This window comes from Ictidomys tridecemlineatus, chromosome 3 (assembly GCF_052094955.1).
Source record: "Ictidomys tridecemlineatus isolate mIctTri1 chromosome 3, mIctTri1.hap1, whole genome shotgun sequence".
In the NCBI taxonomy this organism is placed as follows: Eukaryota; Metazoa; Chordata; class Mammalia; order Rodentia; family Sciuridae; genus Ictidomys; species Ictidomys tridecemlineatus.
Genome location: NC_135479.1, coordinates 87,701,659 through 87,716,563, shown reverse-complemented (window position 1 = coordinate 87,716,563; position 14,905 = coordinate 87,701,659). Strand labels below are relative to the sequence as shown.

The 14,905-nt window shown below is 42.5% G+C and overlaps 1 protein-coding gene across 2 annotated transcripts in view; it reads right to left on the bottom strand.

The window, feature by feature from the left end:
- LOC120884319 (uncharacterized) overlaps nucleotides 1-14,552 on the bottom strand; it is a 42,519-nt gene extending 27,967 nt beyond the window's left edge. The window contains exons 1-4 of one of the 2 annotated variants that reach the window (XM_040269894.2): nucleotides 14,337-14,552; nucleotides 11,650-11,878; nucleotides 9,846-9,998; nucleotides 1,817-1,965 (exon numbers count right to left, since the gene is read on the bottom strand). In XM_040269894.2, the coding sequence (XP_040125828.2) occupies nucleotides 1,817-1,965; nucleotides 9,846-9,998; nucleotides 11,650-11,829 (482 nt within the window). In that variant the 5' untranslated portion in view covers nucleotides 11,830-11,878; nucleotides 14,337-14,552. Of the gene's footprint in view, nucleotides 1-1,816; nucleotides 1,966-9,845; nucleotides 9,999-11,649; nucleotides 11,946-14,336 lie in introns of those variants that run through there. The other variant, XM_078043424.1, reaches the window with a different exon arrangement.
- Nucleotides 14,553-14,905: the final 353 nt, after the last annotated feature.

The following is a 14,905-nucleotide window of genomic DNA, read 5'->3' as shown; positions in this document are numbered from 1 at the left end:
TGGTACCATGAATGGGTCAGGAAACTGAGGTTCAATGAGGTAAAGTGACATCATCAAGGATTTGGCAATGTCAAGGCTTGAACTTTAGAATGAGGTGGGTAATATTATCAGAAATGACTTTTTAAAAATGTATTAACTAATTAACAAGTAATTATGGAGGGCCTCTGATATGCCAGTATCCCAGCTGGATGGGGGTTCAGTCATGCAGGTAAACGAAGGGCATCTTGCCTGGTGTACTCACAGCTTGCAAGGGAAAATTCTTCACCCAGAAGCTGCTAACCTGCAATTTCTGTTGAGGTCTCAGGTGGCGCTTTCCATCTACCCAACCCTGATAACTCTAGATTTCTATGCTTTGGCATCAGCAATTATGTTAACGGACAGTTAAGGCAAACTGATTCCTGAAGATGGGAATTTCCTCTTTCTCCTCTCTTTCCACCGCATAGGTCCCTCCCAGGACGTGGGGCTTAGCAGGGTCTCTTAGCAGTGGGGTTGATTCTTCCCAGTAGAGTGTGAGAAATCAGGGAGATGCCCAAGCCGATCCTGCATTTGCCGCAGGGTGTATTGAGGATCCTGGGCTTTCTGCTACCCTGGGCTGGGAGTCCTTCTGTCTAGTTTTTAAATTTTTAATTTATTTTTATTTGTTTAGTTGTAGATGGGCACAATACCTTTATTTAATTAATTTATTATTTTTGTATGAAGATCTAAACCAGTGCCTCACACATGCTAGGCAAGTGCTCTACCACTGAGCCACAACCCCAGCCCATTCTGCCTAGTTTTCGTTGATGGACTTGTTCAGTATCACCACGGTCCTGACAGGACCCTCTCTCTTTAAGGGACTTTGTGTCTCTGTGACATCATTTCTCAGGCAGGAATCATTCCTCTCACCTCATGGCCCACTGGTCTTTTGGGTACAAGACCTCATCTGGCTACATGGGAAGAGTCACAGACTCCACAACTTTTAAAGTGGAAATCATCTCAACAGAATCAGAAAGTTTCCATATAAACAGTCTGAAATTGTCTGTGAATGATAAATAATGGAGCCCGGGAAATCCAGTGTCATGGATCAGAGGTGGGTACTCACAGCTCGCGAAGGAAAATTCTTCACCCAGAAGCTGCTAACCTGCAATTTCTGTTGAGGTCAGGCAATTTGGATTCACATCAAGGCTCCATTCCTAACCTGTGGATGACCTTGAACAAGTCTTTCCTCATCTCTAGTCTAGGGCTGGAAATCCCATAGGTCATTGGGAGAATAAATGAGCTAATCCCTAAAGATGCTTGGCACACAGTAAGCATTCAATAACCATCTGCTGGCATTATTATTATTATTATTATTATTATTATTCTCACCCCCAGACCCTCCCTGTTGGCACCCCAGCTCTATGAAAGACATGCTCTGCTCCTCCCTAGCACCTCACCTTTCTCCCCTGCTCCTCTCCTGGTGACCACTAACCCATCACTTCATCTGAAGTACCACAAAACATGTATCCAAACATGACTTTCCATGGTGCATTAGCAGAGTCAAGAGCATGTCTTTTTCCACTGTACCGAAGACTCGCTTGGACAGCAACATTGCCTCATATACATATGTATTGTCCCAGCAGTGGGCACAGTGTCTTCTATAAATTGGCCTTCGACAGTTATTTGTTCAAAGAGCAAATGAGTGGAAGAGACTCTTTTGAGAACCCTGACATACTCAGGCACATCAACCCTCAGGAGGTTTTGGAGGGTCCTTTTTCAGCCATGCCTTGCTGAGGATGTGGCCACCCCTGGCTGCTGCCTCCCCTGCTACCTGAGGAACTCCACATTCCAGCCTTACCTGCAGTAATCGAGGACAAGGGAATGCAAACAGCTCAACTGCAGAGCCCTCCCCAGCCGCCCTAGAGACCAGAGATCCATCTTGCAATCAACAATTTCCAAGGTGGTAAATGGACAGGTGGCGCGCCCCTTCAGTTCCAGAAACCACGCCTGAGAAGGCAAGATTTAAAGCACGCTTACTTAACCATGACAGGTGCGCTCCGTGCTTTCATATGCTGCTCACATCAGTTGCACCCATTTCTTCAAGATTGTTGCCTTGAAGATAATCTTTAATCAACCGAGGAAAAGAGGGCATGCAAAATCAAATGGTTTTCCTTGAAAATAAAGATTCATTGAAGAATTATAGGAGAAACTCTAAGCTTTATGATGAGGCGAGATATATTTCAGGATTTGATTTTTGATGTTATTAGGGGCTGAATTATGTGCCCCCGGTACCTCAGAATGTGACTGCATTTGGAGATGGAGTATGTAAAGAGGTAATTGAGTTAAAATGAGATCATGGGATAAGCTGTAGCCCAATATGATTGGTGTCCTTATAAAAGGAGGAAGTTTGGACACAAATGTCCAGAGTGAAGACCATGAGAAGACTTAGGAAGAAGAGAGCTGACTGCAAGCTTTGCCTGGCTTTTCTGTCCTGAGCAACCTTCCTTCACCACACCCTTCCGCCATGATGTTCTGTCTCACCTTGGGCCCAGAGCTATGGAGTTGGCTGACCATGTGATCCATGTAATCCAAAATAAACTGGGATCCAAAATAAACTTTTTCTCCTTTAAGTTGTTCTTGTTGGGTTCTTGTTGGCCTCGGGAAATCAACCCTACCGACGCCTCTGTCTCAGGCTCCCACCTCCAGAAGTGTGAGATACGACTTTCTGTGGCTTAAGCCACCCAGCCTATAATACTTCATTATGACAACCCCAGCAGACTAAGATGTTGACTTTCTAATCAGCAAATGTATCTTCCTATGGTTGTTTGCTTTTAGGTAGAGAGACACAGATATGCCGCTCTTATAATTCAACAAAAACTTTATAATAAGTCATTTGTCATTCATAGTCATGGTATTCTCAGGGTCTGGAGGTCCACTCAGAACTGGACTGTGCGAATTCAGCCTCTGGATGCTTTTACTACTGAAAAACCCGGACTGGGGACAGCACGTGAGCACTTGGAGTGCCACTCCCACCCTACATGCCCCAGTGTCTATAGCAAGGCCATTTCTATCAGTCACCGAGGATATAACTGACAGTTAAATCCCTACATAACTGAAAGGAGAGGCTACATAAAACTATAAGTTATGAGAATGTCACAAAGTCACTTTTCAGCGATTAGAAGCACCACAGTCTAAGGATTCCTTTGGCTCAGAATTTAAGCCTAGAAGAGGCCTTGGTGGGATTTGGAAGATTTAGGGTTCTTCGAGGTAATGACATGTTGGTTGTATATAGGATTCCAAATTATACCTTGGCTGGGAATAAAAAGGCACTTGTAACCTTAACCACAGGGCAGGTACCTGAGGCCTCTGTAATGAGAGGTGCCAGTTTGAGGGCTGGATTGGGTTTCTCCAGCTGTGTGTGACAGAGGAGACCATGTGGCATGTCACGTCAGTGTCCATGCTAAACAGGCTCTTGACCAGGTCCCACCACTCCCAACCAGAGATTGGTGGTGTCACACCTTGGGCACCAGCACTGTTTGTCTCCAGCACAGATCCCTTAGCAACCTCCAGATGCACAAGAGGGCCACATTGGAAGGACCTGTGAAAGATCACATCACACACGCATGAGCACAGCCTCTAGTTCTGGCTTCAGTGGACTGGCTACCCTGACTGACTCTTTGAATAAAAGCTTCTTTTTTTTTTTTTTTTTTTGATACTGGGGATTGAAGTCAGGGGGCACTCAACCACTGAGCCACATCCTCAGCCCTATTTTGTATTTTATTTAGAGACAAGGTTTCACTGAGTTGCTTAACCCCTTGATGTTACTGAGGCTGGCTTTGAACTCTCAATCCTCCTGTTTTAGTCTGCTGAGCCACTGGGATTACAGCGTGTGCCACTGTGCCTGGCGCTGGTTACATATTTAAGATATCTTTTAAAATTCATTATTTTTATTTTTATTTTTTATAATTTTCTCTCCTCAATCTTCCTAAATTCTTTTTTAAAATATTTTTTTGAGAGAGAGAGAATTTTTAATATTTATTTATTTATTTTTTTTAAGAGAGAGTGAGAGAGGAGAGAGAGAGAGAGGAGAGAGAGAATTTTTAATATTTATTTTTTAGTTCTCGGCGGACACAACATCTTTGTTGGTATGTGGTGCTGAGGATGGAACCCGGGCTGCACACATGCCAGTCGAGCGCGCTACCACTTGAGCCACATCCCCAGCCCTAAAATTCATTATTTTTAACCATGACAAAATGAACACACACAAATAACACTTGACATTACGATCATTTTAGAGAAGAGAGTTCAGGGGTCTCAGGTGTATTCTCATTATTGTGCAACCATCTCCACAGTCCCTCTCCAGAACTCCTTTCATCTTGCAAAACTGAAACTCTGTAACAGTTAAGCAAGACTTTCCGGTCCCCTCTCCACCCATTCCCTGCCCTTGTTCTTTATTCTGTCTATGAATTTGACTTCCCTAGGTGCCTTATATAAGTGGAATCATACAGTACTTGTTCTTTTGTGACTGGCTCATATCACTTAACATAATGTCCTCAAAGTTTATTTCATGCTGCAGTGAGGCTTCCAATTTTTCCACATCCTTGCCAACACAGTTTTCTGCTTCTTGATAGTAGTCTTCCTAATTGGTGTGAGGTGGTATGACATTATAGTTTTTACTTGTGTTCCTTAGTGATTAGTGATGTTGAACATCCTTTCATGTGTAATGACCATATAGCTTCTTTGAAGAATCTCTTCAAGAATCAGTTCCTTCCTCTTTAAGTTTGCATAACAGTCCATTGTATATTTTGATTATTTATTCACCTGTCAAGGGTACTTGGGTTGCTTCTCCCTTTGGCTGTTGCAAAATAATGCTGCCATGAATATGGGTGTTCAAATATCTCTTCAAGACTAGCACTGCTTTCAATTTTTTGGATATGTACTCATAAGTGTAATTGCTGGATCATATGATAATAAAAGACACTTTTAAAGAACCACAGTTAGGGGCAGGGCTTGTGGCTCAATGGAAGCATGCTCACCTAGCATGCGTGAGACACTGGGTTTGATCCTCAGCACCAATAAAAATAAAGACAATAAAGTCCATCAACAACTAAAAAACAACAACAACAACAACAACAAAAAACCACCAATTAGAAAAAATGGCCCACTAGTGCTCTCTGTTAGGCTGTCCTTGGTCACAGTTCTGTAAACAAACAACATAGATTTAGGTATGTTTTTTGAACTTTTTATATAGATGCAAGAAAGCAATATACACTCGTTTGTGACTCTCTCCATTTTTATTTTTTTAAGAGAGTGAGGGGGAGAGAGAGAGAGAGAGAGAGAGAGAGAATTTTTTAATATTTATTTTTAGTATTTGGCGGACACAACATCTTTGTTCGCATGTGGTGCTGAGGATGGAACCCAGGCTGCACGCATGACAGGCCAGCGCGCTACTGCCTGAGCCACATCCCCAGCCCTGTCATGTTTTATTTTTCATAGTTGTACTTCATTCAATTCATTGCTCTATGGTGTTCTATCATATGAATTTAACATAATTTGTCCATTCTACAATTGATAGACATGAATATTTTCCTATATGTCTCCTAGTACCTGTGTATATATATTTATGGTGAATATGTACTTACATAATAGAATTGCTTTGGAATCAGTAGATATTGTAACAGTTTTCCAAAATGATTTGCACCAACTTAAGCTCCTACCACAGGGTATAAAAATTTCAGTTGCTCCACATTCTCTCTGACACTTATTAACAAACACTTATTTTCACTACTCCTGTGGCTGCATAGAGATATCTCTTCATATTTTTAATTTGCATTCTCCTTAATCCTAAATTGAGCACCTCTTCATATATTTATTGGCTCTTTGATAACTTTGGTGAAGTTCTTATTCAAGTTTCCTGATCACATTTCTATTGGTTTGTTTGACTTTTACTAAACAATGTGTGGGAGTTACTTAGGTATCTTGCATAATGAATCCTTTTTGGTTATATAGATAGCAAAAATCTTTGCCAGCACCGTGGCCCACCTTTTCACTCTTGCTGGTGATTCTTGTTGGATAGAAGCTGTTATTTCTAATGGAGTACATGTTATCAATCTTTTCTTTTATGGCTCTTTTTGTGTTCTGTTTAAAAGATTTTCTGCACTGCAATGTCCTATTGATGTATATCATCTAGAAACTTTATTGTTTTGCCTTTTGGTCTATAATCTACCCAGAATGATTTGGGGGATGATGTGAAGAAGGGATCAAGTTTCTTTACCCCCATAATAATACCCAATTGTCTCAGCATCCTTGGTTGAAAAGACCATCTTTTCCCTGCTACTCTGTATGGTAATCTTTGTCAAGAATCAAATGTCCAAACAGGTGTGGTCTGTTTCTTCTATATTGGTTTACTTATCTATCCTTGCAGCAATATTATACTGTCTTAATTTATGTAGCTTTATAATAAGCCTTGATGTCTGTTAGAGCAAATTCTCCTGCTGTGATTTTCCTGTCCAAGATTGTCTTGCTTATGCTTGGCTATTTACATCTCTCTATAAAATTTATGATCACCTTTTCAAGTTCAAGAAGGAAATCATTTTTTTTATGGCTCTTTGATTCTTGCTGAGTTGCCAACCTTCCATCAGGGATCATTTGCTTCTGTTTGGAAGATATGTTTTTGTATTTCCCTATGGGAAGATAGGCTGGTGACAAATTCTCCCAGTCTCTGTGCGTCTGGTAAGTTCCTTTTTTTTTTTTTTTTTCCCTTTCATTTTTTAATACTTTTTGGGGTGTAAAATTCTCAGATTTTCTACTGGTAAGTGGCTTCCTTGGTTTCTGTTGAAGTCAGATGTCAATTTTGTATTATTATAATTAACTCAACATTAATTTTTAAAAAATCAATGGTCTTGACTGTAACGTTTCTATACATGCATATAACGGACTTGACAGGTGTCAGTTTTATTAGTGCTCCTTTAAAGGTTCAGGTGCTCCTTGACTTATGATGGGGTTATGTCCTGGATGTATAAAATGCATCTCAACTTACAATGCTAAATGTAGATGCACTTAATATACCCAAGGTACCGAACTTCAGAGTTTACCCTGACCCACCCTAAACATGCCCAGAACACTTATGTTAGCCTACAGTGGAGCAAGATCATCCAACCAAAGCTCATTTCATAATAAAGTGCTGAATGACTTTCCACCATAAAGTCAAAAAATTGTAAGTTGAGCAAGATAAAATCAGGTACTGTTCCAGTGTGTTTTCCATTGATCAATTGTAAGATTTTCCTCTTCTTCAGTACTTTCAATATGGTGTTTTTAAGTTCTCTTTGTATTTAACTTGTTTGGGATTCATAGCTCTGCTTGAATATGAGGTAATGTCTTTCACCAGTGTGAGAAAGTTCTTAGCTATTATCGTTTCAAATATTGCTTTTATCCCACTCTATTCTCTTCTCCTATTGGGACTCCAGTGACACATATGTTGATTACCTCATTTACCTTCTAGGTCTCTTTTCTTCTGACTGTCTTCTGTTATTTCATGCTTTACTACACATATTTTCTTCTGGCCACATCATTTTTACTAATTATCACTCTAAATTTGTTGAAAATGCTGTTAAACCCATTTATTGAAGTTTTAATTTCCATTACTATATAGAATGTCCATTTAGTTCTTTTTTTCCCCTATTTTTGCAAAATTTTTTGCAAAATCTTGTTTTTGTTTGTTTGTTTTTTTTTTTTGGTGGGAAGGGGAGAGTGTTCCAGGGATTGAACTCGGGAACTCCTGGCCCCTGAGCCACATCCCAGCCCTATTTTGTATTTTATTTACAGACAGGGTCTCACTGAGTTGCTTAGTGCCTTGCTTTTGCTGAGGCTGCCTTTGAACTCAAGATCCTCCTATCTCAGCCTCCTGAGCTGCTGGGATTAAAGGTGTGCGCCACCGTGCCCAGCTGTGTTTACATAGATTTTTAAAAGTACATGTCTGATAATCCAAATATTTGAGTCCTTGTGGGCTGTTTAGCTGTTTACAGAGTCATTGTTTCTACAGCTTGTGAATCTTTTTTTTCCTTTTTTTTACATACTGGATTTTATTCTTTATGAAATTGTTTATAGATACAATTGGAGGCATACGATGTTGTAATTGTCTTCCAAGGAATATTTTCATTTGCTCCTGATCCATGGGGCACCATCAATCTAGGATCCCTCAACTTAACATTAAAACTTGAGATGATCAGAAAATAATCTGTGGTCACTGAGGACCTCTCTGTGTGTGGTTCAGTTGTGTTTCTAGGCTGCAGCCCTTTTCAGTCTCAGCCCAGAGCAAGGGAAGGTCCACCAGGGTCTCCTCAGAAAGCCAGTGTTCCCTAGCGTTGGCAAAAGATTGTCAAAAGCACTGTTCAGCTTCTCTGTTTCTCAACTGCCTTCTTTTAAACCAGACAGCTCCAGGGATAATTGTCCTTGTAATGTTCTCTTCCCTGGGTCTCCACCTTCTATTAGGTCATTGGTAGTGTGTGTGTGTGTGTGTGTGTGTGTGTGTGTGTGTGTGTGTGTGTTTTCCACATTTTAGCTTATGTTGCTGTTGTCGGCGAAAGAATTGGTCTGAATTATTTGCCTGTTCCAGAAGTGAAGTCCTTCTCTTCAGCAATAATGGAAGTTCAGTTTTAAAAAACAGTTAATCTGTAATTGTATATGTGATATAGGATATGACAGCACTCGAAAGTAATGAGTGTGGAGAAATCTTGACAATATAATATGAATGAGAAAGGTAAGTCACAATATCATACATCGTACAATTCCATTTATACAATGAAGCTCATAGGAACATAAATCATAAAAGCATAAAATATGCAAAGGGTCAGTACACATCAACTTAGGCTGGTGGTACCTCTGGGAAGTAGGTAGGGAAAAGAAGTGAAACAAAGCTAAAACTATTATATTGGTAAATATCTACAATTTTATCCCTTAAAAAAGTGTATTATGTCGGATGTGGTGGCTCACACCTGTAATCCCAGCAACTTGGGAGACAGAGGCAGGAGGATTGCAAGTTCAAGACCCGCCTTAGCAATTTAGCAAGGCCTTAAGCAAGGTAGTGAGACCCTATATCAAAAATAAAAAATAATTAATAAAAAAATTAAAGAACAAAGGCTAAGGATTGGTTCAGTGGTAAATGCCTCCAGGTTCAATTACCAGTACCACCGCCCCCCAAAGAAAGTAGATTATGTGTGAGAGGTAAGTCTACAGATGTCAGTTCTATTATTCTCTCCATTTTTATATATTTGAAATGTTTTATTAAAAATGTAGTGATAATGGGCTGGGGATGTGGCTCAAGCCGTAGCGCGCTCGCCTGGCATGCGTGTGGCCCGGGTTCGATCCTCAGCACCACATACCAACAAAGATGTTGTGTCCGCCGAGAACTAAAAAATAAATATTAAAAATTCTCTCTCTCTCTCTCCTCTGTCACTCTCTCTTTAAAAAAAAATGTAGTGATAAAAAAAGAAAACCTTTCAACAAGTCTATCAATAGCCAAATAAACTAGGGCTGGAATATATGATGTTAAACACTTATATACAATTTTAAAGTTTGAAGGAACATTTTTTTAAAAGGTAAGCCTAGAACAGATCCAAAGTCTTTTTTTCAAATATTATTTTAGTTATACAATATCTTTATTTTGTTTACTTATCTTTATGTGGTGCTGAGGATCAAACTCGGTACCTCACACATGCAAGGTAAGCTCTGCCACTAAGCCCCAGCCCCAGCCCTGAAGGAACTTTTTTTGTGTGTGTGTGTGGTGCTGAGGATTGAACCCAGCACCTTATAGCATGTGAGGCAAGCGCTCTACCAACTGAGCTATATACCCAGCCCCCTGAAGAAACATTTTTAAAACGATGACTCACAAGCCTGGCGATCTCCGGGTTGCTCAGCTGAAGGCCCCAAATGCAGATCTCTTTCCCCAGCATGTAGCGCTCATCTCGAATGGTCAGGAGCAAAGGTTCCAAGGACACTGGTAGGATGCTTGGAGGAGAGTTGTCAGGTCTCACAAGTGTAAACTGGAGCATAAGAAAAAGCTACAGGTGGGCATCAGTGTGTGTGGAAAAGGAATATTGTCATTAAACAACGTTGGAATAGCTTTTAGAATATTATTAACTATGGGCCAGGTGCACACTGGCAATTCTCCAGCACCAATTTACAAAGTTCCTGCCTCGTGCAAAGCTCAGTGGACTTTAGGGCAGAGACTTTTTTTTTTTTTTTTCCTGCTATTGGGTCAGAAAATCAATTTAGTGGGATACAACCAACTTTTTCTTTTCTCCTCTTTAATAAAATAGAAAAAAAAAACTGGAAATTATCTGAGTACATCTTATGGAGCAAAAATAATGATTGTCTCATGAGACTTTTATTTTAATGCTATTCAGAATTATAATGGAGACCCTCCCTAGGCAGCCCATCCAAGTCAACAGCAACAACAGCCCTTATTGTCGTACTGATGCTCTCTGGTGCTTATTTACTGGGTTTGGGATGCTAACTGTATTTCTGTTGGTGATTGTAATAAAAACAATTAGAAATCATTGCTGAGAGGACTCATTGGAGCAAGATTTATGATTAATCCTTATCATTAAGTAGTAGAGGCCAAGTGCAAGAACTACACTAGAAAATATTGATTAGTAATTAGTTTACCACAAAAAGGATAGCCGTGGGAAGATTTTCCATCAGGATGAACAGGAAGATGTTTGTGTGTGTAAGATGTGGAGGGCAGATGGGGTGGGAAGGGAGGGGGGGAAGAAGAGGGACAAGGGCAGCAGCCTAGGGGTGAAGAGGGAAGGTTAGAGAGGAACATGGGTTCTTCTGTTGTGAGGTGCAGTGGAATCATCTCCCTGCCCCAAAACACATTTAGGGAGAACATGATGGGGATGGATTCAGCCCCAAGTAGCCTTAGAATAATGATCTTCTATTTCAGAACTCCCATCTCTAATAATCTTGCTTGACCTCTGTCTTGTTTGGCACTCCACATTCTAAGAAATCTGTCATCTCTGATTATCAGAACTCGGACCACCGTTCTGGGCTGGTGATGGAGGAGTGGCGAGGCTGTCTTTGGGGCACGAGGCGCCCCATCTGGTCTATCACCTGACCCTTTCCCATGAGGTACTTGTTTTATTTTGGTGGTGACTTCGTCTCTCCTGTCCCCCTCACATTCAAGCCCTATATTTAATCTCAGAAAAGAGATGATATCAGAACTACCACCCCCCCCTCCCGAAAAGCAGAGCTCTGGGAGCTGAATTCCTCACCCTACATGAGGTGGGCCTCACAAGGGAGGTGGGTGAGCGGGAGTCTGGCTTGAAGACAGGGCTACAGGGTTGGCCACGGCGGGGCGGGGACTGCCAGGGCACATGGCTGGTGTGCTGGGAGGGGAGGTGCTGCGATGATGAGGGACCTTCCAGATGTGGAATGGGGAGAGGAGCCGGGTGGTCACTCCAGGTGAGAAGCAGGGTGAGAAAAGGCAGGCCCGCTGGGGACAGGTGCTGTCGCAGGAGCGAAAGGTAGGAGAGGAGCTCCGCTGATCATGGCGTCCCTGGCCATGATCAAGGTTTTGAACTTCATTGGGTCAGGAATGCAGAGGGGGTGACTGAGGACCCTTGTTCCTGGAGGCGTGACCCCCAGTCAGTCTGTTTTAGAGAAGACTAAAGACAGACGGCCCCTGCTCACCTTCCTGAGGCTCTGTTCACTGTCAATGCTGCTATTCAGGTCCCTTCTGATGGCTGGGCACACAGACGTCTGAAACTTCGAGCAGTGCTTCTCATAGGTTTTCAGGAACTTTTGAAGAATCGGGACAATGGGAAGGGAAGCCTCTTTGGTTTTGCGTTTCCCTTCCTTGGCTCTTGGCATTGTTTTGTAGTGTGAGATTCCACTTGGATTCTGAAAATAGTCACTTGTCCTGAAACCCAACATACAGGTGTCTTTTTCAAGGTATAGAACTTGCCTCTCCCTCTAGGAGCAACCAACCTTCCTTCCTTCCTTCTTTTCTTTTTTTTTTTTTTTTTCTTTTTGCAGCTAGAGATTGAACTTCACACCTCACACAAGCAAGCCTCTACCACTGAACCACATCCCCGGCCTCACCTCCTCCCTCTAAATGGGGACAAATATTGCTGCACACTCTTCTGTGAAAATCTTATTAGAGTGTTTTGCTTATCTTAAATAGGGCTGGGGAGTCAAGATACAGAGCGTAGAAAGGAACTGTTCAATTTCCAATTTCCATGTTTATGGATCCGTATTCTTTCTTTAGGATTCTTTAAAATGGGGGCAGCACCCATGGACTCAGAAGGGAAAGCAATCAACACTAACGCTGGGTACCAGGTATTACCAGGGACACACTGATTTCAAAATGGCACAAGTCTTGTCAGGCATTATAAATATCAAAGTGCTTAAGAATGTGGACTTTTGGGGCTGGGGATGTGGCTCAAGTGGTAGCGCGCTCACCTGGCATGCGTGCGGCCCGGGTTGGATCCTCAGCACCACATACAAACAAAGATGTTGTGTCTGCCGAAAACTAAATAATAATAAATATTAAAAATTCTCTCTCAAAAAAAAAAAAAAAAAAAGAATGTGGACTTTGTAGGCAAGTAATCTAGTGTTGTCTCTACCACTAGACTCACTGGCTTTAGGTGAGTTATGAAGTCAACTGTCAAATGAAATATGGTTGTTGTATAGATTAAGTAAATTTATAAAGCACTTTATACAATGCTTGGCACACACTGGAAAGACCCCAATAAACTACATTTGTTGATGTTATTGTTATTCTGTTAGTCATACAAAACCACCAATTAATACTGATTTTGTTTCTTAAATCAGCCAGCTCTGAAAGGTCCCTACATATGACAGCTAAAGGTAATAGTGAGGCCTCTGATCTGCATTTACATGGACAAAGGTTTTCAGAAATTATTGTAGTTTTCCCCTATAAAAAGGTTTCTAGATAGAGACTGTCCAAAGTTGTCTTACATCGAAAGGGCTCTTGAGTCCAGATCTGGTGGAGCTAAAGAAACTGGAAAGAAATGGGGTTATTGACCAAAGTAAATGTCAAAAGGAACCTGGCTCTTCGATCTCACAATCACTTTTCTATTGTGCAACTGCAACAGTTCTCTTGCCTGCAGTGGGTCTGAATAATGTTCTCTACCGAGGGCCAGAATAATGTTTTTGAAATATAAATCAAATCTCTCTAATGGTTTCCCATTACATTTGTCTTTATTTTGGGGGAGGGAGATAGTGGGAGGGTATTGAACTCAGGAGTACTGACCACTAACCCACATCCCCAGCCCTATCTTGTATTTTAATTAGTGACAGGGTCTCACTGAGTTGACGCCTTGCTTTTGCTGAGGCTGGCTTTGAACTCGAGATCCTCCTGCCTCCGCCTCCCGAGCTGCTGGGATTAATTTTATACGAGTATTCTATCAGTTAATGAGAGAGGGATATGAATATAAATTTTTCTACTTCTGCCAATTTTGTTTTATATATTTTAAGGCTATGTTATTAGGTACCTATAAATTTAGAATTGACAAATCTTCTTGAGGAATCAATCCTTTTTGCTTTGTGCTTTAGAACTACAATTCCCAAACTGTATGTTGAGGTGCTTAGAGGCACTGCATTACACTTAAGGGCACTATGGGATATTTTAAATTTTCAGGAGAAATCCAGCCAACATCTGTAGGTGCTGTGTGAGCTATTAGCTGGATTAGTTCACAATTTCAAATTAGACCTCATTGGTATTAGTATCTTATTGCTGCATAACAAATGATTCCAACATGAGTGAAAAGTATTCTGGAAAGAAAGAACAAACCCAGCAAAACACAGAGACACATACATAAGGGAAAAATTACAATATTTTTACAGACCAACATCAAAATGTCACCAACTTTCTCTTATAAACCACACACATAGATTCTGTAAATGCTCTGTTAAGACAGCATAATGTTTTTGTCACAAGAATTTCTTTATGTCATTTCTATATACAATAAATGTGGGCCAGGTTAACAAAGACTTGGGCACTTCAAAACCACCATGGATAGGTTGGTTCCTTAGAGAATAGTTACTGAAGGTCCAAATGTTTGTGCCTCCCCTGTGCTGGGCTTTACTTATCTAAAGGTGACTCCCCCCACCCCCAGTGGCCTGGAAATGGGACAGTGGAGGCGGGAAGCTGAGGGGATGAGGGGAGTTAGGAGTGCTGCCCTCTGACTCCAGGGATGCGGGACAGTCCCAGCTCTAAGCCCCCTGCTTACCCAGCTTGGACAGTTTGCTGACTCCACCTCGGAGTCCCAGGGAGCAAGGAGGAGGACAGGAGTGGCCGCTTTATGGTCACACAGCAATTTAAATGCGTTTTCGAGAAAACCCAAGCTACCCACCTGGAGCCCACAAAGCGCCCTGGGGCTGTGGACGGTCCAGGCCTGGGACGTTCCTACAGGGAGAAGCGGTGGCCTCCGGGGGGATGAGGCGGTGCCGGGTGCACAACCTCAGAACACACCAGGTCCCAGCCCTGTGGCAGCCCTGTCGCGAGCATTTAACCCGGGCCACACGGTTGCGGGGCCGGGGCGACCTCCGCGGGCCTGCACTCCCGGGCCCTGGCTCGGCGGCTCCTAGCGTCGCCCAGCGCCATGGAGACGCGGAGGGGGCGGTCACAGCGGGCACCGGTTACTGCGAGGCCGGCGGTGCAGGACAGCTGAGGAACCCCACGTGGGGAGCGGGGCTGGGGTGGCAGAGGAAGACGACGACGGGGACACCTGGCACCGACACCGGGAAATCCTGGTGGCCCCGCTGCAGGACAAGCTTGCCGCAGCCCACACCTCGCAGGGGACAAAAGCTGAGAAGGAGTACTGTGTCCCTGATGGTTGCAGGGAGACCTCCAAGGATGGACGCCTCAGCGGGTCCCCGCCGCAGGGGGCCACCTCGGAGCCCCTGGAGGAACAAAGTGCGG